We start from the raw sequence: 22,001 nt of genomic DNA, 5'->3' as shown, positions 1-22,001 counted from the left end.
AACTGTACAAAAACCAGGTTTGTTAAAAGAATAAGTAAATAAGCTTCACCTGGGAATGATCCAAAAAATAAAAAGAAATGAAAGATCAAATTTATTTAGAATACTTTGTTTTTCATTTAAACTTTGTTTTCATTCAGGATTAAATGATCTTTAGGCTGCAACAATTACTATTTGAAAATTTCTGTCCTTATTTGTAACTTAGAATTGAGATTAGAAGCTTCTCCAACAGTAAAGAATAAGAGTATAAGGCAATGATTTTTCTACATTTACTAAGAATTACAATGAATATAATTTTCATACATAAAACTAAAATTGTTTCGCTGCTTTCACAGGAATTAAATTCAACTTCTTTTGGTCATTATCAATATGTAAGAGGCAGTTGACATGGTAAACTGACTTCACTGTAATTAAAGGCTTCATCTGGAGTCAATTTTCACCCATAGTCTATCTCATCAAATAATATTTATTGACTATCTTATTTTGAGGCCCAAGACCACTGTAATCAGAGGTTGTTTCAGGTCATATTTGACCTATAGCAACCTCTTATGAACATCTGACAAGGCACTTTAAATGCATAACAGATATACCTCTGATAATAAAACTTTTAAAACCCAAAAGCTCTTGACCTTTCTTTGGCTACAAATAAAGAAAATACATGTTTATGTGTAATTGTTTTAGGAATGTGATTATTCCCTTATAGGCAATGATGGATTGTTGGGTACCAATGAGCATGGCTGCATTTGCCTTCTCTAAAAGAAACTTGGTTATTGTCATTCACTTTGACTTTGAGATGGTTGGCAGCATTTACCAGTCTAGATGGCAGTGAGAAATTGTACCTATAAAAACCATAGGAAGGATGGAAACAACAACTAATTGTTTCCTGGGCAATGGGGTTTGGTGATAAAATTCCAGGTGCCTGTAATCCATACAACATTTGATTGGAAGAATTAGGTGCCTGTAGACACTGCTCACTTAAGTCTTGAAATGAACCTTTTTTTGAATTGGTGATCCCCAGAGAAGATAACATGGAAACTTCTATCATGAGTGGGGCTAAACACTGAGAACTGTTGCTGCTTGCTAGTCTTTCAGGAGAAGGCAAGATAAAGGGCTGGTGTTGCCAAAAATTAGTTGGGCAAATCTTGTAGCAAAGGGGCAGGTTGATATTGTGCAGATACACCTCTGGACAGGGCATTCCAAGGGAACCTGTAGGTAAGTGAAATGTAGGCAAAGAGCAAGTTGGAAAAAGCAAGGAGTTCAGAGGAGAGGGAGCCCCTCCACTAGAGGTCACTGGAGATGAGCCACTGCTTCCACCTGTGAATAATAATTCAGTCAATGAACAATAAACTTGATGTTACTAATGAATGAGTACTAAGGACTATAAATATTCTGCTTCATTCTTTTCCCAAGTTCACAGTTCTTCTAACTTCTAACTTCTTTGGGAAAGAATATGCTCATTCCTCTGATCAAAGTTGAAAACGATACCTTTACAAGTACCATTATTACTTTTAGCACTACAATTACGTATTATGTATTGAGCATTCTCTATGCACAAGAACTGTGCTAGGCACTTGGACATTTATATAATTAATTACAAAAGATGCCTAAATAAATAGTACCAGTGCTAATTATATCTAACAAATTAAAAAAATGTTTTTAAAAATTTACAAAAATGAGTATTTGATTAAATTGAACAAATTGGTTGGGATTCAATAAAAAGCTTCAGTCTGATAAAAATATTGGAGCACATGAAAATAATCTTTATAAACTAACATTTAAGTGCACTTGTTAAAGATAATTTTTAGTTAAAAAATAAAAATGAGAAGTTCATAATAATGTCAAGTGATCTTTTATGTTTGCCTAACATCTACTAAAGTTAGGGATAATTATAAGTTCCATGAAAATCTAGACTTTCCAACTTATTTTCATGTTTGAATTTTAAAATTTTGACTAAACTTGATGGTTTCTTGTGTGTGTGTATGTCTGTTGTTTTTCTTCACTATTTTGTGTAGGCATAGCCTAATTCTTTATTAACAAGGTGGCAAATGTCTTTTATAATTAAATATTAAGTCATTTTAAAAATGTACCCCTTTTCTTTGGAACTTGAGAGCAATCTGGACATTTAAGTAATTAAGAAAACTGCATTTTAAATTATCAATTAATGAGTTAATGATCATTGTTAGATTTTTGTTTGTTTGTTTTGTTTTGTTTTAGTGCACTTCATGTTGACCTGGATATTTTAAAAGCATGCTGCCTAGATACTGTTAGTTAAAGTGTTCATATTTTTCTATGCAACTTTGTAAACCAAATTAACACAATCAATCCAATAAAGTATTTTACCAAATAATTATTAGACTTTATCTGTTTTCAATGTTATAGTAGTATATAAAGTTCAACCTAAATATAATGTTGATGATTTTCTCCAGTAGTATAAACTTGCATTAATGTCCTAAGACAAATTTAATAAAAACAAAATCAGTAAAATAATTATATGTTGTTTGCAAATACTCTTTTATTTATTATTAAAACCAGAGACATGAAGGTATACATTCTTCTACCAGAAAGCTTGCATTGTCTAATTGTTATTATTATTTAATCATGTAATGCACTACATGAGAAAAAAATACCTTGCAAACATTTTTAATGCTTGTGGCAAACTAATTGTGATGACTTAGTGTTCTTTCAACATTTATTTTCCTTACTTAAAGTAAAAGGGAAATTAGAACTAAGTGATGGTAAAATTTAATGGATGTCATTTTAACATGTGTGGAAAGTTTATGAGAAACATATTTATTTCGATATCTAATGTATTTGCAAGTAAGGCCACACATGTACCACAGGCAGATTCCAAAGAATGTGAGATAGTGAGTTGCTGAAGAATCCAGGTGAGATTTGGAGATCTCAGGGTATATGATAACTTAAGAAGACTGAAGTCAATAAATCCACCATTACCGTGGCTCTGTTCTTTTCCTTCATGCCAGTTCCCCCCTCTTTTTGCCTCTTACTTCCTCATCAAGTTAAATATAAACCAACTTTCTTGTAAACCCACATTCTCTAGCAGGAACTTATCCCCTTGTGTAATATTTACTACAGAGGTTCTGACTGTTGTCACTTCATTAACATTTAAAAGTAAACATTAATAAAACTTTTCTTACATTGTGTGTCTGCACCAAAAGTTTTAAAATCCAGAGTGGCAGAAGGCCTCCATGGGTAGATCTCTAAAAGTCTATCCAATACATCCCTGAAAAATAGATTCAACTTTCAGCAAGTCCAGAATTCAATTCCTGAAAATAATGATTAATGTAAACTTTTAAGTTATCTTAATACAGTTTTTAGGGGTCAATATCTGAAATATAATTCTTTTATAGTTAGACTGCTGAATAAAATTTACAGTAATAATTCCCTGAATAAAACCCCCAGGGATCTAGAATAAGTGATATCTTTGTTTTAATTATTCTAATGAATATATAATATATTATTTGCCCCAGGGGTACAGGTCGGGAATCCTCAGGCTTACACACTTCACAGCACTCACCATATCACATACCCTCCCCAATGACCATAAGGCAACTACCCTCTCCCTAAGCCCCTCCCCCCAGCAACCCTCTATTTTGTGAGATTGAGAGTCTCTTACAGTTTGTCTCCCTCTGGATCCCATCTTGTTTCATTTTTCCTTCCCTACCCTGCAAACCCCCTACTCTGCCTCTCAAATTCCTCATATCAGGGAGATCATATGATAATCTTAGAAGTGGTTTGGGAGAGAAAAAGAGGAGGCAAGATTTTAGAGACAAAACACTACATTCTTTTCCTACGACCTACCAGTTACAAAACTTAGGGCCTCAGAGTCTCTGAGCCACAGTTATCTTATCTGTAATACTTGTGGAAAGTGCTATATAAATATTAGATATGATTGTTATGTTGCTTACCTACTTCTTCCAGGATCTCTAAATCCTTTAGCAAAAGGATTCCTGTCTATTTTCAGTTTGGTAATCTATAGATTAAGAAAAAGATAAAGATAAAGTCAGTACCCTCAGTAATAACACTCACCATTGTTTTTTTTTTTTTTGCAGATATTTTTATTTCTTTTTTTTTTTTCATTTTATTTATTTTTTCAGTGTAACAGTATTCATTCTTTTTGCACAACACCCAGTGCTCCATGCAAAACGTGCCCTCCCCATTACCCACCACCTGTTCCCCCAACCTCCCACCCCTGACCCTTCAAAACCCTCAGGTTGCCCCAACCTCCCACCCCTGACCCTTCAAAACCCTCAGGTTGTTTTTCAGAGTACATAGTCTCTTATGGTTCGCCTCCCCTCCCCAATGTCCATAGCCCGCTCCCCCTCTCCCAATCCCACCTCCCCCCAGCAACCCCCAGTTTGTTTTGTGAGATTAAGAGTCATTTATGGTTTGTCTCCCTCCCAATCACCATTGTTTTTAATGGTTACAACAACCAAAAAACACTTTAATGTGTAATATGGCACATTCAATTAATACAAGCATATTGTTAAGTTGAATTTGGAATGGTTACCTCCTTTCTCCCCTGGTACTTTGTTCTGCTTTCCTTTCTCCTTCTCCTTTTCCACACAATTCATAATCAAATTTGCTTTGATGACAATGCAATATGACTATAATTTTTTTTAGTTATAGAAAATTCAATCCATATAGTGCAGCTTGCCGCCATCCAGAAAGTCACTCTGGAGCCAGCCCTGCTTTCCTGGGATCAAGTTGTCCTTACCTGCTGGTTTTGGTAAGCTGTCACTGTGGTGAACTCTGTTTCTTTAAAGAAGAATGTTTTAACCCCTTCAGTGGGTAGGGACTGAATCCTGGACAGGTCAACATTGCTGTCCTGTTCCATCACATGCACACGGGGCTTGTACTTATGCATGGATTGCAGAATGATCTGGAGGAGAAATCATCAAATGTTTGCCTAGAAAGTGGCTTCCCCTCTACAACACTGGTTTCCTTTCATTGGCACCCCCAACATGCCCACATGCAAAAATGAGGCTAAACCAGAAAGGATAGGTTAGCCACACACGGGGACCTTTCTTTGACACTTAGTTCTGGACAGACATGCTCAGGGCTAAGAGGTTTCCAGATAGGAGTATCACAGCAAAAATAGGCAGCCATGATTCCATTTCCAGATGAGACACTTTCTTGCTTCTAAGTGTGGACAACTATGTGATGTCCCCTGGATCTGACTGCCTGCTAGAAGTTCCCTGGGCTTATGTTAACTGAAGGGCAGCCACAGGACATACCCTACCTCTTAATACTGGGGACCTCCCTCTCTTTATCTGTGGCTGGCCCAGGGCAAGGCCAGGCATGGCAGGGGGAGGAGGCATATGAGAATAAGACTCAGATCCAGGTAACCTGTAAATAACCTCTTTCACAAGTGAGTTGTGGAGGGGATTTCTGTCATACCATGCCAGATAGAAGGTGCTCATCTAGGAGAAGGCAATCAGAGCCCACAGTGATTGCCCTGGAGTCTGAGATGCAAGAGAGCTCCACAAAGTGCATTCCCTCCCACACTCCCAGACCAGGATTTATGTCTTAAACAAATCTCATTTGATCTTCAAACTCCTTTCATTCACCCTTCCCAGCCCCCAGCACTCTCAGATGCCAAACAAAGGTCATAGGAGCTACTTTGATCACAAGCCCAGAACCTGAACAGTTCCTAAAGACCACATGGGAGAAGCATTCTACACCTCTCCAGGGTGACATGCAGGCTGATGATGCCTTGACACCTCCATCCCCTCCTCAAGACAAAGGATTTCAAACACTTACATGGCCTTTGTCATCCATCTCATTGTTGGTGAGTTTCAAGTGATCAAAGCTGATGATCTGCCGCATCCAGGTGTCTCCAGAGCAGGGCGAGTCCGGGTGAACATAGAACCTGGGAGTAATGCATGAGTGGTCTGTATTCCCAGCTACCATCCACTGTGAGCTGTGGTACACATACCTAAAAAAGCAGAGAGTGGCTTTAGGTGCAATGGGTCAAAGCCAGGTGCATGGGAGGAAGCCTGCTGGATCTAGTCCTAATGACACTGGCCAAGGTTTGCCTCCTAATCCCAAAGTAGAAGATCCAACTTGATTTCCAAAGGGCGTTCAGAGACAAAAAGCAAACCATATACAAACATATGCCATTAAAATGTAATGAAGTTCCAGGGCAAGTATAACATCATGGGATTTCAGAGTCTGGTTTGTATTTCCTCACGGAAACAACCACAGAAATTGATCTAATCTACTCTGCTGTGCAGAGTCAGTTTAAAAACCCTCATGGCTCTAGCCAGAAGCATCAGAGTCAGAAAAAGAGCAAAAGATAGCATAAGGTGTCTGTCCAATCCACCTCCACCTTGGTCAGTGGCCCTCAAAGCCCTTTCACCAACAAGGCTTCACATCAGAACACCACCTGCAACTCTAGTCCATGAGGCCTCAGGGCTGATTTTCACCATTTCGAATATCAACCACTCAACTGTGCACTGCATTCCCAAGCCAGCTCAAATGTGAGAAGCAAGCCACTTGTTCTATTTACAAACTGCAGCTCCAGTAGGCTCTTGAGCTGTGTTTTCTCTTTGCCCCTCAAATCCAGCCCTGGGCATCATGTGGGCTCTCTCTTAGAAAGGCTAGATATCTACTTCAGTGGAATGTTCACAGCCTGAGTAAGAGTGGCTCCTGCAAAACCCCATAGCCTCTAAGTCAAAGTGCTGGCATAGCTGCATGTCTGGAATGCTACCCCCGGAAGACTTCCTGGCATTAGATCAATTTGAACACTATTAGCCTGCTCTATGTAGAGAGCCTGATTCAAAAAGAAAGGTTATAATTTCTAGGACCCAGCTGCACTTCAGAAGAGAAGCTAAAGAAGGAAGAAATGATACACCTAAATATGATAACTGTTAAATTAGCATTAGATGATAAATCAGAACATCACTCCAGGACCCTGATGCCAAAGTAGCACAACCCAGAGCCCAGTGCAGCCCCAGAAGCACAGTCACTTCTCTCTAAATTCCTTCAAACAACTTCCCTCTTAACTGCCTGAGTCCATACCCTCTGCAGTTGGCGCAACCAAGGCCAGAGCGGTGGGTAGGCAAAGGGTGTGGAGTACATTGAAACACAAACTGGCATCTGCTCCAGGAGTGAGAGGAAAGAGGAGCAAGACTGCTCCTTTCAGTCTGAACCTCCATTTCAACTCCCAAAGTCCACAGGAGAGCAATTTCATCTCCCCCCCCCATGGTAGAGTTTTCCATATAACATTCTCAGGTATCCTCATTCCCAGACTTGGTCTGGGGTATCCTTCTTTTGGCCTGGTTACCTATAACGCTTGGAATCTACTGGCACCACGTCGATGGCCACATAGTATTTCTTCCCTGGGTCCAGCCCTTTCACTTTGACTCGAACAGAGGGGAACATCCGCCTGTGGGAAAGAAAATAGCCACTGACCTAGTGCTTTTAGAGACATTTGGAGTGGGATGGGGTGGAGAGACAAAGGGAAAATGAAGATATTCACAATACCTTCCTCATTCTAGGACAGATTCAAGGAATAATATTTGCTACAGGAAGAAAGATTGTTGATTGTATGCTTGATTGAACAAGTTCAGAATTGCTGAGTGGAGCAGAATATTCTTACTGCAAGGCTTTGTCCACCCCACTCCCCACCAGCACCATTAATAAAAAGCCTTGTAAGAGAAAGTAGAGAAAAAAACTGTGCCTGGGCCCTGAATGTCAGTGGTACTTTCCATAAGGCAGATTTGGGAAAGACTGAAATTAAGAGGATTCACGCAAAAATAATAATAATAATAATAATAAACTTAAAAGATACAAATAAATAAATAAATAAATAATAACCCGCTGATGTGATGCTGCCCCAAAGCAAAAGGTGAAAGCAGAAAAAGCCCTTTCAAATTACCCCAGGCTATGTTGGGATGGTAGGCTGGGTTTTCATCCACTGATAACTGTGAGGCTTTAAGGAGAATTTCTTGAAGTCACTGCCTACAAAAAAGAAAAGCTGAGCCACTAATAGTGCGATTTATTGAGAGGCAGTGACTTTCTAAAACCTGTGGGATGACAAGGACAGATATAGACTATGAAGCTGGAAGCACCGCATTTTATGACTTCCTACTGGGTGCGTTCTTTGAACATCTTGTACAGAGCCGAACCTGCCAGCCTTGGTAATGATCATCTCAGTCCCAATGTCGTGGAATCTCTTCCACAGTTCAGATCCTTGAAGCTCCACTTGGATAGCATCTTTCTCTTCCAGATTTTTGCAGCTGTTGTTATCACTGTCGCTGCTGCTATAGCCAGAGAAAGAAGTTGCTGAGGGCTCGGTCTTGGGTCGCTTTTCTGCTGGATACATAGATGCCAAGAGTTTGACAGAGGTTCTAAGTTCCTGCATCCCCTTCTCACTGATACCTGTCTTGGAGTAGACTGGCCCTGCCGCTTCTCTGGGAACCTTGGAAGCGGATATTCAAGTTCCCCACAACACCCCCTGGGGCCCCCGGATGGGGAGAAAGGGATCCTGATCTCGTCCTGGAAAAGGCTCCGTCCTTCTTCAAATTTGCCCATCCTTATTCTCATGAGACTTTTGGACTCTGAGGCTGAATCCCTCCGCCCCAATCTAAATGCCTGCCTACTTCCTACCCGGAGAAACAGCTACCGTCTGGCTCTCACAGCCTGGGAGGTTGCAGAGAGTAACTTCACAAACGCATAGGGAAGCTCCCCTTTACCGCAAATGAACGGCAGCAACACTCACTGAAGTTCTTAAGCTTCCGCTATAGCCAAGTGACTGAGGTGTTTCCGTGGCCCCAAACGTGGCCATCCAGCTGGACCAAAGCGTCTTAGTGAGGGCTAGCAGCCCTCTCTCAGCTTCGGGAGTGGAGCTGAAATTTGCAGGACAGCATGCTCTGGTAGCAGGCTCAGGGTTTGGGGGCTGCGGTAGGAATACTTACCGGACTGCTGACTCTTTTCCCTTGCAGCTCTGCTCTTTCTCTCCTCCTCCTCTCCGCCCTCCTTTTCCAGCAACTCAGACTGAGTCTCCTCTCTTGGGTCTTGCAGTTTTCTTTTCCTGGGTCTCAGCACCAAGGCTTCCACAGAGAAGGCAAGTGCCCGAGAGCTCAGAGCCATCCCAGGAGGGGGTGAAAGGAATGTGCAATGCAAAGTTTCAACCTGAGCTCAGTTAGGGAGGGCAAGGGAGGGAGGGCCCAGAGGACAGGGCAAGGAGGGAAAGCAGGAAAACCCCCGAATTAGAAAAACAGTTTCTAAATGTATAGTCAAAGAAAGAAAAAAAAAAAAGTGTGTGTGTGTGTTTTATATATGTGTGTGTGTGTGTGTGTGTGTGTGTGTGTGTGTATTTTTTTTCCCTTTGAATAGATAGAATGAAAGTAGAGGAAGATCAAACTGGAGCCAAAGTCCTCTGGATTCTAGTCTCTCTTCCCTTTGTGGTTTCCTCTCTCCCAGTGGACATGTGCAGACCATCAGACCTCAAATCACTGAATCCAGGACCTGGCAATGCACAGAGATTGGCAAGCTCAGGCCTTTTAGGGATCCGACCTGCCTCCAATAGCTGCTCAGGCCGCTTGGATTGGAGATACTGTTGCATACTACTGAATGAATACCAGCCTGGTCACAGGGTCCACTGTTTGTTTTGGAAACTGTTAAGGTATATATAAAAACAAACAAACAAATAAACAAAACCACCATGAAGGACACTTCAGAATCTGACAGTTAGAGGAAGGGGGAGGGGTGTGCGTGCGGTAGGGGTGTGGGTGGAGAGAGGGTTATGCATGGCAGGAAAGAACTCTGGAAGAGGGATACAAAAAGTTGCTGTTTTACACTGAATTGTGAAACCCAAAGCTATGTGAAATAATCGCTCATGAAAGGCCACTTTTCCAAACAAAGTCCAAATATTGTTTAACCAGATTCAGAGAAGTATATCTGGGTCTTTTGCTTTACAGCAACCGTGGAAAGGTAGAGGAGTGCAAGCTTTCTGGACAATTTTGTTCTAGAGCATATGTCTCAAATTGAGTGGATCATGTTCTAGTCTATCCTGTATATCCAGGTGGGGATGCAAGGGCCAGCATGGGCAGGAGCCTCCCAGATGCCCACTGTCAATGCTCAGAGTAAACCTGGGCCTTGAAGCTCTGCCTCTGCTCTGTGTATAGGAGCCCAGTATTTCTATATACAGCCTCTTCTTACTCATATGTCTTAATCATCAAAGATAACCTAAGGACTCCAGGGCCACCAGCAAACACCAACATGAACTTTGTTCCCAACAACACTGCACCTCAAAATGTTGGGCTCAAATAATCTGTGTCTCCTGGAATATATTCCAGGGCTGGGTTTTACTTTTCCTTAAATTGGGTAAGCACATCTTTTTGTGTGTGTCAGGAAGAGAGTTGCCTACCACTTTCAAGGAGCATGTCTGTGCATGTAGATATGAGATGTCTGCCTGTGTGCATGGGAGTTCGTCTTCCATTTTTCATCAGAAATAAGAAATCAAGCACCCCTGGACTCTTTTGCAGACTACATCCTAACTAAAGATATTTGTATTTGCTTAGAAAGTTTCTCCTGTTCTCCTCTGACATGTTTGTTCAAAGAACATTTTTTTTTTTTTCTCATTTTATTTATTTTTTCAGCGTAACAGTATTCATTCTTTTTGCACAACACCCAGTGCTCCATGCAAAACGTGCCCTCTCCATTACCCACCACCTGTTCCCCCAACCTCCCACCCCTGACCCTTCAAAACCCTCAGGTTGCCCCAACCTCCCACCCTGACCCTTCAAAACCCTCAGGTTGTTTTTCAGAGTCCATAGTCTCTTATGGTTCGCTTCCCCTCCCCAATGTCCATAGCCCGCTCCCCCTCCCCCAATCCCACCTCCCCGCAGCAACCCCCAGTTTGTTTTGTGAGATTAAGAGTCATTTATGGTTTGTCTCCCTCCCAATCCCATCTTGTTTCATTTATTCTTCTCCTATCTCCTACCCCCCCATGTTGCTTCTCCATGTCCTCATATCAGGGAGATCATATGATAGTTGTCTTTCTCCGATTGACTTATTTCACTAAGCATGATACGCTCTAGTTCCATCCACATCGTCGCAAATGGCAAGATTTCATTTCTTTTGATGGCTGCATAGTATTCCATTGTGTATATATACCACATCTTCTTGATCCATTCATCTGTTGATGGACATCTAGGTTCTTTCCATAGTCTGGCTATTGTAGACATTGCTGCTATAAACATTCGGGTACACGTGCCCCTTCGGATCACTATGTTTGTATCTTTAGGGTAAATACCCAGTAGTGCAATTGCTGGGTCATAGGGTAGTTCTATTTTCAACATTTTGAGGAACCTCCATGCTGTTTTCCAGAGTGGTTGGACCAGCTTGCATTCCCACCAACAGTGGAGGAGGGTTCCCCTTTCTCCACATCCTCTCCAGCATCTGTCATTTCCTGACTTGTTCATTTTAGCCATTCTGACTGGTGTGAGGTGATATCTCATTGTGGTTTTGATTTGTATTTCCCTGATGGCGAGTGACGTGGAGCACTTTTTCATGTGTCTGTTGGCCATCTGGATGTCTTCTTTGCAGAAATGTCTGTTCATGTCCTCTGCCCATTTCTTGATTGGATTGTTTGTTCTTTGGGTGTTGAGTTTGCTAAGTTCCTTATAGATTTTGGATACTAGCCCTTTATCTGATATGTCGTTTGCAAATATCTTCTCCCATTCTGTCAGTTGTCTTTTGGTTTTGTTAACTGTTTCCTTTGCTGTGCAAAAGCTTTTGATCTTGATGAAATCCCAACAGTTCATTTTTGCCCTTGCTTCCCTTGCCTTTGCCGTTGTTCCTAGGAAGATGTTGCTACGGCTGAGGTCGAAGAGGTTGCTGCCTGCATTCTCCTCAAGGATTTTGATGGATTCCTTTCTCACATTGAGGTCCTTCAACCATTTGGAGTCTATTTTTGTGTGTGGTGTAAGGAAGTGGTCCAATTTCATTTTTCTGCATGTGGCTGTCCAATTTTCCCAGCACCATTTATTGAAGAGGCTGTCTTTTTTCCATTGGACATTCTTTCCTGCTTTGTCGAAGATTAGTTGACCATAGAGTTGAGGGTCGATTTCTGGGCTCTCTATTCTGTTCCACTGATCTATGTGTCTGTTTTTGTGCCAGTACCATGCTGTCTTGATGATGACAGCTTTGTAATAGAGCTTGAAGTCCGGAATTGTAATGCCACCAACTTTGGCTTTGTTCTTCAATATTCCTTTGGCTATTCGAGGTCTTTTCTGGTTCCATATAAATTTTAGGATTATTTGTTCCATTTCTTTGAAAAAAATGGATGGTATTTTGATAGGGATTGCATTAAATGTGTAGATTGCTTTAGGTAGCATAGACATTTTCACAATATTTATTCTTCCAATCCAGGAGCATGGAACATTTTTCCATTTTTTTGTGTCTTCCTCAATTTCTTTCATGAGTACTTTATAATTTTCTGTGTATAGATTCTTAGTCTCTTTGGTTAGGTTTATTCCTAGGTATCTTATAGTTTTGGGTACAATTGTAAATGGGATTGACTCCTTAATTTCTCTTTCTTCAGTCTTGTTGTTGGTGTACAGAAATGCAACTGATTTCTGTGCATTGATTTTATATCCTGACACTTTACTGAATTCCTGAACAAGTTCTAGCAGTTTTGGAGTGGAGTCTTTTGGGTTTTCCACATATAGTATCATATCAACAAATTGGACAATCTGGAAGAAATGGATGCATTCCTAGAGACATATAAACTACCACAACTGAACCAGGAAGAAATAGAAAACCTGAACAGGCCCATAACCAGTAAGGAGATTGAAACAGTCATCAAAAATCTCCAAACAAACAAAAGCCCAGGGCCAGACGGCTTCCCAGGGGAATTCTACCAAACATTTAAAGAAGAACTCATTCCTATTCTCCTGAAACTGTTCCAAAAAATAGAAATGGAAGGAAAACTTCCAAACTCATTTTATGAGGCCAGCATCACCTTGATCCCAAAACCAGACAAGGATCCCACCAAAAAAGAGAACTACAGACCAATATCCTTGATGAACACAGACGCAAAAATTCTCGCCAAAATACTAGCCAATAGGATTCAACAGTACATTAAAAGGATTATTCACCATGATCAAGTGGGATTTATTCCAGGGCTGCAGGGTTGGTTCAACATCCGCAAATCAATCAATGTGATAGAACACATTAATAAAAGAAAGAACAAGAACCATATGATACTCTCCATAGATGCTGAAAAAGCATTTGACAAAGTACAGCATCCCTTCCTGATCAAAACTCTTCAAAGTGTAGGGATAGAGGGCACATACCTCAATATTATCAAAGCCATCTATGAAAAACCCACCGCAAATATCATTCTCAATGGAGAAAAACTGAAAGCTTTTCCGTTAAGGTCAGGAACACGGCAGGGATGTCCATTATCACCACTGCTATTCAACATAGTACTAGAAGTCCTAGCCTCAGCAATCAGACAACAAAAAGAAATTAAAGGCATCCAAATTGGTAAAGAAGAAGTCAAACTATCACTCTTCGCAGATCAAAGAACATTTTTAAAAATATTTTATTTATTTATTTGACAGAGAGAGAGAGTTAACAAGTAGGCAGAGAAGCAGGCAGAGAGAGGGGGAAGCAGGCTCCCTGCTAAGTGGAGAACCTGAGGCGGGGCTGGATCCCAGGATCCCGAGATACTGACCTGAGCCGGAGGCAGAGGCTTAATCCACTGAGCCACTCAGGTGCCCCTGTTCAAAGAACATTTAAAGTCCATCCAACTCTGTTAAAAATAGGATGGAAACTGAACGAACTGATAGTATATCAGTACTGGAGTTTGACAATAAACGATTTCTTGTGGCCTGTTAGTTTCAGTTCCTTCTGTACAAGCGTGAGGTGATAATGGTGGTGGTGGTTGAATGGGGTGCGGGGGAAAGCATGTCCAGCTGATCCATAGGAAAGTAATTTTCAGGCAATTAGGCAATTGGGTATGATTTTGATGATATGGCAAAGGGTTAATTGCAGCCTGAATGCTGCTGAACGGTTTGGTTCAATAATCAATTATCCACTACTTACCATGCAGGGCTGGGAAAGACACTATCCTTAACCTGCAGGGTCATGAGCATTTGTTTCTTTCTGCAGCCATTTGAGGGGAGAGGGATGATATTAATGCATTTTCCCATCCCTTCTTATTCAGAAGAAACTTTTTTTAATCTATTGTATGTTCTTAGCTAAAAGACATAGCTCAGAAACAGAAAAGTCAAGAGTTCATTTGTTAAATTTAGAGTGTTAATCACAATGTACCACTTGCATTAGTGTCTCCTAATATGGACATTTTTTTTTTTTGCTTTTGAATGATTGCTCACTTTATTGCTAAAAAGCAGGAAATTATGTTGTGTAGCAAAGGAAGGTTTTGCTTAGTAGTTCTGTTTTGTTTTTTAAACCAAGTTTCTGGGAAAATATGGCAAAAGATGTTTGTCGTAATGTCCATTCTAGTATTTCAGACTATTCACTCTATGATGTGATATTTTAAATAAGATAAATACCATATCTTGGGACATAAATTCCTTTCTTAAGATAAACTTATTCCTCAATATTTATTACACACATCTAACTCAGTCATCTAGGACTTCTTATTTTGTAATTGAAACTGTTTTCATTCGCATTTCAGTATCTAGCCAATGAAATAACTGGAAGAAGTGGAGCTCAGCTCTCCCTCATGTGTACTAGACTAAAGTGTAGTTAATTTCTGTTTACTTTTATCTGAGAGAAAAATTATTGCAAGCCACGGAAACAGCTTTGCAATCTGTTCAGCTGCTGGAGCATTGGACTATCAGGTACTGGGGGCATGAAGGCGATACATTTATGTCAGTAATTAATTTTGCACAGCTGGGAGTCACTTTTGAGTACTCTCTGTTTTAACGAGAACACCCACAAACCTCTATAAAAGACTTTCAACCCACATGGGACATGGAGGGAGTGAGACTCTGGGGATCATAAGTAACCACTTTAGAAAGAAGGATGATTTTTTTAAAATTTTGATAATTGGAAAATACTTACAGTAAAGTGTTGATTTTGAATTACAAAAAAAAAAGCTAAAACCAGATACACAGAATTTATCACTTGAAGGAAAAATAAATCCGTGGTTAATACAAATCAAATCTATTTAAGATAGATAGATAAATTGACAAATATAGATAAAGAGTATATAGTTGTGCCTTAAAGGATATGTGGTTTATTTGAGCTCTTAGTATGAAATCTGAACCTGATTTAAGGAAATAAAAATCAATTTGTAATTATTTAATAAAAATTCCAATATTTTCTTAATTGGTATAAATAGGCATGTGAATTAAGACATGTACAAAATATAGTCATCCCTGAAAACATTGCTTTTGGTAAACTGTATGTGCTTTAAAGTAGATGTTCTGAGAAATGTTACATTTCTCAGAAATATTAAGGGCAAAGATTCATGGCCTCCCTAGCTTTCTATATAGGAAATATGAGTTATTTGAAGAAAAACTTATGCATAAAATGAACTAAAGCTCCTTGGAGGAAAAAAAAATCCCCCTGTGTTTTACCGCACTTACTAAGGGGATGATGTCAAACCCATATCCATATGGAAGTCCAGCTGCTATTTTTTATTTATAAGGGAAGGAATGAAATAAATAAATATTTCAAATACATATCTATGTTAAGTATAAGTAAAATAACATGCTTTGAGATTGATTGGTTACTTAATGCATACTTTGGCAAAAGCATAAGTAACTTCAAGATAGAAATTGTTTGTTCCTATTGTTATTCTTTCATCTCTCCCTTGATCTTCATTCTCCATTGTTAAGATATTTTGCCATAGTGCTAAGCTTGTAGAATGTGAGATAACTTACTTGTGACCATTTTTGCCATTAGTTGGGGAAAAGGCTACCAGAATGAACCCTTAGGAAAGCTGAGTCAAAAAACTGAGTCAGTTTCCTCACAGCATTGTTTGAGTACCTGAATTCAGCTTTGCCTGAACTAGCTAATTGCTTGAGCAGAAAATCATCACTGTTACTTAAGTACATTTCAGCTAGGGTTCTATTACTCGTAGCCTTCATTACTTGAGTTTATGGTGTGCGCATTTTAATACTGGGTCATTCTAACTTGAAATTTATGCCTTATAAATTTCCTTTATGTCCCTCATCCTCAATCCTTCCTTTCTTAGTCTCTTCTTTTATAGGTTATTTACTTTTAAGAAGATAAGAATCATAATTACCTCCAAATATGTTTTATGCATCAGCCACAACAAAAGTGGGCTAGGATCTGAGAAATGGCAACGTTTACCAATTTGACAGTTTTAAGTAAATAATTCTGACATGTAGCAAAATATCACCAGCACAGATCATTTGACTAGAGATATACCAAGTTTATTCCTCAGTGAATTAATTGTTGGAAAGAATGATATTCCTTAAGAAAAATTTTGTTTCTCTAAAACCAGGTAAAGGCTTGTTTTACATGCCCCCCACCCACCAGTTCTCTCACCAAATGACTGCATGCCATCAACACGGTAAAAAACTGGACTTCAGATCAGTGGGGGCCACCTTCCTCTGGCTCTGTGTAATCTGGGCAGACATGAGCCCACCTGCCACTATGGAGGAAATCTTCCTGAGCTTCATAGACTGCATCTACCAAATTTCCATGCCCATTTAATTTCTATTTATTTCCTTCTTGGTATTTCCAACATGTTTTCCCCTCCTTATTTTGGCACCCCACCCCATTATGCTTGGGGTATGTGAATAAAGTGTTAAAAACGTGCTTCCCTATTTTCATAATTATCTGTTTTTGATTAGGAATTTTAAATACCTAACATCCACAGAAATATTGATAGTGGGAAACATTTGGGAGTAGGCAGAGGGATAGTCCCTAAGTCCATCAGGACACCAAAGATAGGCACACACCTACCCAGTCTACGTTTAAAGATAATTTATGCCTACTTTCACCCACTATCTTCCTTCCCAGGGGTCCTATATTAACATTACTAGATCAAAAACTGATCCTGCATGAAGTGAATGCTTTTGGAATTAGGACACCCTGATCAATAATTCCAAGGCCCAAAAGAGTAGGCCTTACTAATAAAGCAATAGAAATACACAAAGAAAGATACAAAAGAGAAAGCACTGAAAACAATAAAGACCTCATTATATGAATTAATCATGTTTTAATTACTGGGGGAAAAAGAGAGCATGAAAGAAGAGCAAAGTCACTGGTTAATATGTGTTGGCAAATGAATGCTTGCCTTTAATAAACTGGGTCCAACAGGCCATTCTGTATACCCTGGAGGCAACTCACACCAGTCACTGCTGAATTAGAGGATTGACTAAATCATCTCAGTGAAGGCAGTTAAGTAATTGCCACTTAAATTTTGGACTTGGTACCTCCAGCCTAAAACTTGACTCACTTGACAGCACCTAAAAAAAGGGTTGATACATAGTTGAAATTCACATGTATTTATATTTTTTAAGATTTTATTTATTTATTTGAAAGAGAGACACACAGTGAGAGAGGGAACACAAGCAGGGAGAATGGGAGAGGGAGAAGCAGCCTCCCTACTGAGCAGGGACCCTTACATGGGGCTCAATCCCAGAACCCTGGGATCATGACCTCAGCTGAAGGCAGATGCTTAACAACTGAGCCACCCAGGTGCCCCTATATTTTTATATTTTATGATTGTGAATCCAGAGTCATTTAAATTGTGCCTATTCATATCTCTAATGGAAAGTGATTAATGAATTTTTCAAGGTATTAAGCCAGTGAGTCTTTGGAAAAGAATTGGATCAGGGGGTTTAGTATGTAGCTTTTTATTAAATACTAAATAACTCTGTATTGCTCTTCACAATTGATTTCCATTCTCAGATTGTAGTCCCTAGTTTAAACTGAAACCTAGTCATTACTTTCCATTTTGGCAAGCTTAAAACTTTACAGTAATTTTTACTGACACACACATCCTTATTTCTCTCTCCTTGTCTAGGGACTAACTAGAATGTCTCTTGATGTTTTAATAAGCTTTTGTGGCTGGAAGAAGAAATTTACAATAAGCATTTGTTTGTGTGTATGAATGTTTGCATGTGCTGTGAAAATGACTACGAGTTTATATTTTAAGGGAAAATGTCTGAAGTTATGCATGAAAAAGGTGACAGTAAACATTTTCTTCAAGATATTTTTTTCTAACAGAAATTCCACCCTCTATTCTCCATCATTTCATTTTGGCATTGAAAAGATTTAGAATTCAGTGTTGAATGAGTTTTAGTGAGTTTATCTAGCATAGCTTCTTCACTATTCAGTTTTCTTCTAGATAACATAGTGATAAAAACTGGAGCCACCATAGAATGCCTATGCTCTCCAGGGCACCAGAGCTGGTTCAACTTGAGGATATTGGTTTGACAGAAATCTAATTCTATTCTACCAAGTTCTCCAGAAACTATAAGCCAGGCTAGATCAAGCTGCTATGGAGGGATCTGCTGATAAAAGACTCATTGGGTCTCGTTCCCACCTCCTTCTCAGTCTCAGTGTCTCTTCCTTGATGTCTTTCTCTTTGTCAGGCAACTTGAATTTTTGTGTGTATTTCTGTCTCACACTCTGAATTTCAATTTGGTCTTTTTAAAAAATTTTATTTTATTTTTTCAATGTTCCAAGATTCATTGTTTATGCACCACACCCAGTGTTCTATGCAATACGTGCCCTCCTTAATACCCACCACCAGGATCACCTACCCCCCCACTCCCCTCCCCTTCAAAACCCTCAGTTTGTTTCTCAGAGTCCACAGTCTCTCCTGGTTCATCTCCCCCTCTGATTTCCCCCAATTCACTTTTCCTTTCACTCTCCTAATGTCCTCCATGTTAATCCTTATACTTCACAAGTGAGACCACATGATAATTGACTCTCTCTGCTTGACTTATTTCACTCAGCATAATCTCCTCCAGTCCCATCCATATTGATACTACAGTTGGGTATTCATCCTTTCTAATGGAGATGTATTTCTTTATAATTCTGTCTTCTTTCCCTTTATTTGCTTTCTCATTCTTCTGTTTAGTCCTCTCTTTCCCTCTCTCTGCTGCTCTTTGTCTTATATTCTCCCTCCTTTCAGTAGCCTCAGAATGCCTCCATGGAGAGGAATAAGTTGTACAGAATTAGCCATATCAGCCTACAGTAATTTCCTTGGCATTCCTTTTACTTTTGGATGCTTTCTTTACTCTCCTTCTCTGGCTTGAAGGCAGGTAGTGTGTGTGTGTGTGTGTGTGTGTGTGTGTGTGTGTGTGTGTTTAGGGTTACAACACAGTGTCTTAACTAAAGCTCTGATGAGAACAAGAAGGGATAAGTAAAAGAAAAAAAAGGTGTCTTTTGACATACCCTGCCCTCTTCCCACTGGCAGTAACCAAAGTCCCATATTTGGGGGCCTCAGACATCCTCCTGGGGGTGAGGGATTGAAGTCAAATGAGTAAAAAGAGAATTGAGAAAAAGCCTTCGGGCTCAGTGATCTGGAGCTCTTTGGGGAAGATCCTAGGAAGAAAGTGTCACTGCTCAGAAACCTTTTGCTCACTTCTCGGTGCTAGATGCTCACCACTCATTTGAATATGCTTCTTTCAGATATGGCTGAGCAGTAGACCAAAATCCTCACCTTCTACTGGGTCAAGTAGGTCTCTTGCTTTAGCTCCCTTGCTCTCTAAGCCTGTTCAATATCAGTTTGCTGGGCCTGGTGGCTTCTGGCAGAGTCCATGATTAAGAAAGGGACTATTATTGGGTCTTTCTGGTATCATTTTGCTCCCTCAAAAGACAGGCCACATTTAACCTTCATTCATTTTAAGAGCATTAACATTCCACCTGGAGTGCCCCAGAAGAGGTTTCAAGATCCCTGTCACAAAGCACCTCCCCCAACACCTGCAGGAGTGAAGAAGAATGTAAAATGAATAATTATGACTTCAGTTGGACCTTCCTGATTTTATAGATTTGCCTAGTGATTGATAAAAAGAGAGGCAGATGTTGAGAATATTTTTTTTTTTTGCCCAAGGCCTCCAAAGAAAATCCACAGACTGGCCAGTAAGACAGGGGATTTTACATGGGAGACAAGAAGAAGTTGGTCACAGTGTCAAGAGGCCAGGCCAGCCTGTGGTCAGAAAGCTGAATTTCAGGATGGATTCATTCTCTCCATAAATTTCAGCACCAACTCATCTCCAAAGTCCAGAGGAGAATAGCCTGGAGCCAGGGTGCAAAAGAATGTGATGTCATGGCATCCAGCTTCCTGGGATGGACTCAGCACATGTCTTCTTCCACATGGAAAACTGCATTGACTAGAAGCCAACCATTAAGGTAAAATGAAAGTCTGTGATTTTATTTTATTTTTCAAGTTATTATTTAAGAACTAGTTAGTTAACATATAATATAATAGTTTCAGAGTAGAATTTAGAGATTCATTATTTACATACAACACCCAGTGCTCATCACAAGTGCCCTGCTTAATACTCATCACCCATTTAACCCATTCCCATGTCCACCTCTCCACCAGTAATCTTCAGTTTGTTCTCCATAGTTAAGAGTCTGTTTCATGATTTGCCTCTCTTTTTTCCCCCCACTATGTTCATCTGTTTAATTTGTTAAATTCCACACACAAGGGAAATCATATGGTATCTTTCTCTCTCTGACTTATTTGGCTTAGCATAATGCTAAGTGAAAATGTGAAATGTGAAAAATGCTGGTGGTATTTTGATAGGGATTGCATTAGATATGTAGATTTATTTGGATAGTATAGACATTTTAACAATATTTTTCTTAGAATCCACAAGTATAGGCTGTTGCTCAATTTCCTTGTATCATCTTCAGTTGCTTTCTTAAGTGTTCTAGTTTTCAGAGTACAGATCTTTCACCTCTTTGGTTAGGTGTATTCCTAGGTATCTTGTGTTTTTTGGTGCAACTGAATATAAGATAAATTCCTTCATTCCTCTTTCTGCTGCATTATTGGTATACAGAAATGCAACTGATTTCTTGTTGATTTTGATGTTAATGTTGATTTTGTATCCTGTGACTTTACTGAATTCATCGATTGCTTCTAGCAATTTCTTGGTGAAGTCTTCTTAGGGCTTTCTACATAGAGTGTCATGTTGTCTATGGATAATGGATGTTTGGTTTTTCCTTGCCAATTTGGATGTCTTTTTTTTTTAGATTTATTTTTTAATTTTTTGGCACCACATTTTTATTATTTTTAATTATTTTATGTGATCCTAGTCACCATAAAGTACTTCATTGGTTTTTGATGTAGTGTTCCATGATACATTATTTGCCTATAAAACCCAGTGTTCATTGCAGTATGTGCCCTCCTTAATACCCATCACTTGGCTCACCCATTGCCCACTCCCTTCCCTTCTAAAACCCTCAGTTTATTTCCCAGAGTCCATAGACTGTCACGGTTCATCTCCCCATATGATTACCACCCCTTCATTTTTCCCTTCCTTCTCCTAATGTCTTCCATGCTATTCCTTATGTTCCTTCTTTTCCTTATATTCCTTATGTTCCACATATGATAATTGTTTTTCTATGTTTGACTTATTTCACTTAGCATAATTCTTTCCAGTTCCATCCATGTAGATTATTAGTTTTTTGGGTGTTGAGTTTGAGAAGTTCTTTATAGATCTTGGATACCAGCCCTTTATCTGAAATATCCTTTGCAAATATCTTCTCCCATTACATGGGCTGCCTCTTAGTTTTGTTGAGTGTTTTCTTTGCTTTTTCCTTTGTGCAGAAGCTTTTTACCTTGATGAAATTCCAATAGTTTATTTTTGCTTTTGTTTCTCTTGCCTTTAGAGACATGTGTTTCAAAAAGTTGCTGTGGCCAATGTTAAAGAGGTTACTGCCTATGTTTTCCTCTAGGGTTTTGATGGATTCCTGTCTCACATGAGGTCGTTCATCCATTTTGAGATTATCTTTGTATATGATGTAAGAGAATGGTCCAGTTTCGTTCTTCTGCATGTGACTGTCTA

The 22,001-nt window shown here is 39.5% G+C and overlaps 1 protein-coding gene across 1 annotated transcript; it reads right to left on the bottom strand.

Annotated features, from left to right (window-relative positions):
* Positions 1 to 694: 694 nt before the first annotated feature.
* TBX22 (T-box transcription factor 22) lies at positions 695 to 9,111 on the bottom strand. The gene is made up of 8 exons (XM_045996308.1): positions 8,937 to 9,111; positions 8,148 to 8,331; positions 7,304 to 7,405; positions 5,779 to 5,953; positions 4,733 to 4,897; positions 3,924 to 3,988; positions 3,153 to 3,238; positions 695 to 1,311 (listed from the first exon to the last, which is right to left on the bottom strand). The coding sequence occupies exons 1-8, from the start codon at positions 9,109 to 9,111 to the stop codon at positions 695 to 697; spliced, it is 1,569 nt and encodes a 522-aa protein (XP_045852264.1).
* Between the last annotated feature and the right edge of the window lie 12,890 nt (positions 9,112 to 22,001).

Source organism: Meles meles, chromosome X, assembly GCF_922984935.1.
Source record: "Meles meles chromosome X, mMelMel3.1 paternal haplotype, whole genome shotgun sequence".
Taxonomy (NCBI): Eukaryota; Metazoa; Chordata; class Mammalia; order Carnivora; family Mustelidae; genus Meles; species Meles meles.
The sequence above is the reverse complement of the archived record's forward strand: the minus strand, read 5'-3'. Positions and strand labels throughout refer to the sequence as shown.

Coding starts and splice junctions, on each gene's coding strand:
- TBX22 (XM_045996308.1), bottom strand. CDS start 9,111: ATGGCTCTGAGCTCTCGGGCACTTGCCTTCTCTGTGGAAGCCTTGGTG. Junction 4,898..5,778: donor AGATGGATGACAAAGGCCAT/GTAAGTGTTTGA, acceptor TTTCTCCTCCAG/ATCATTCTGCAATCCATGCA. Junction 3,239..3,923: donor AGAGATCCTGGAAGAAGTAG/GTAAGCAACATA, acceptor TCTATTTTTCAG/GGATGTATTGGATAGACTTT.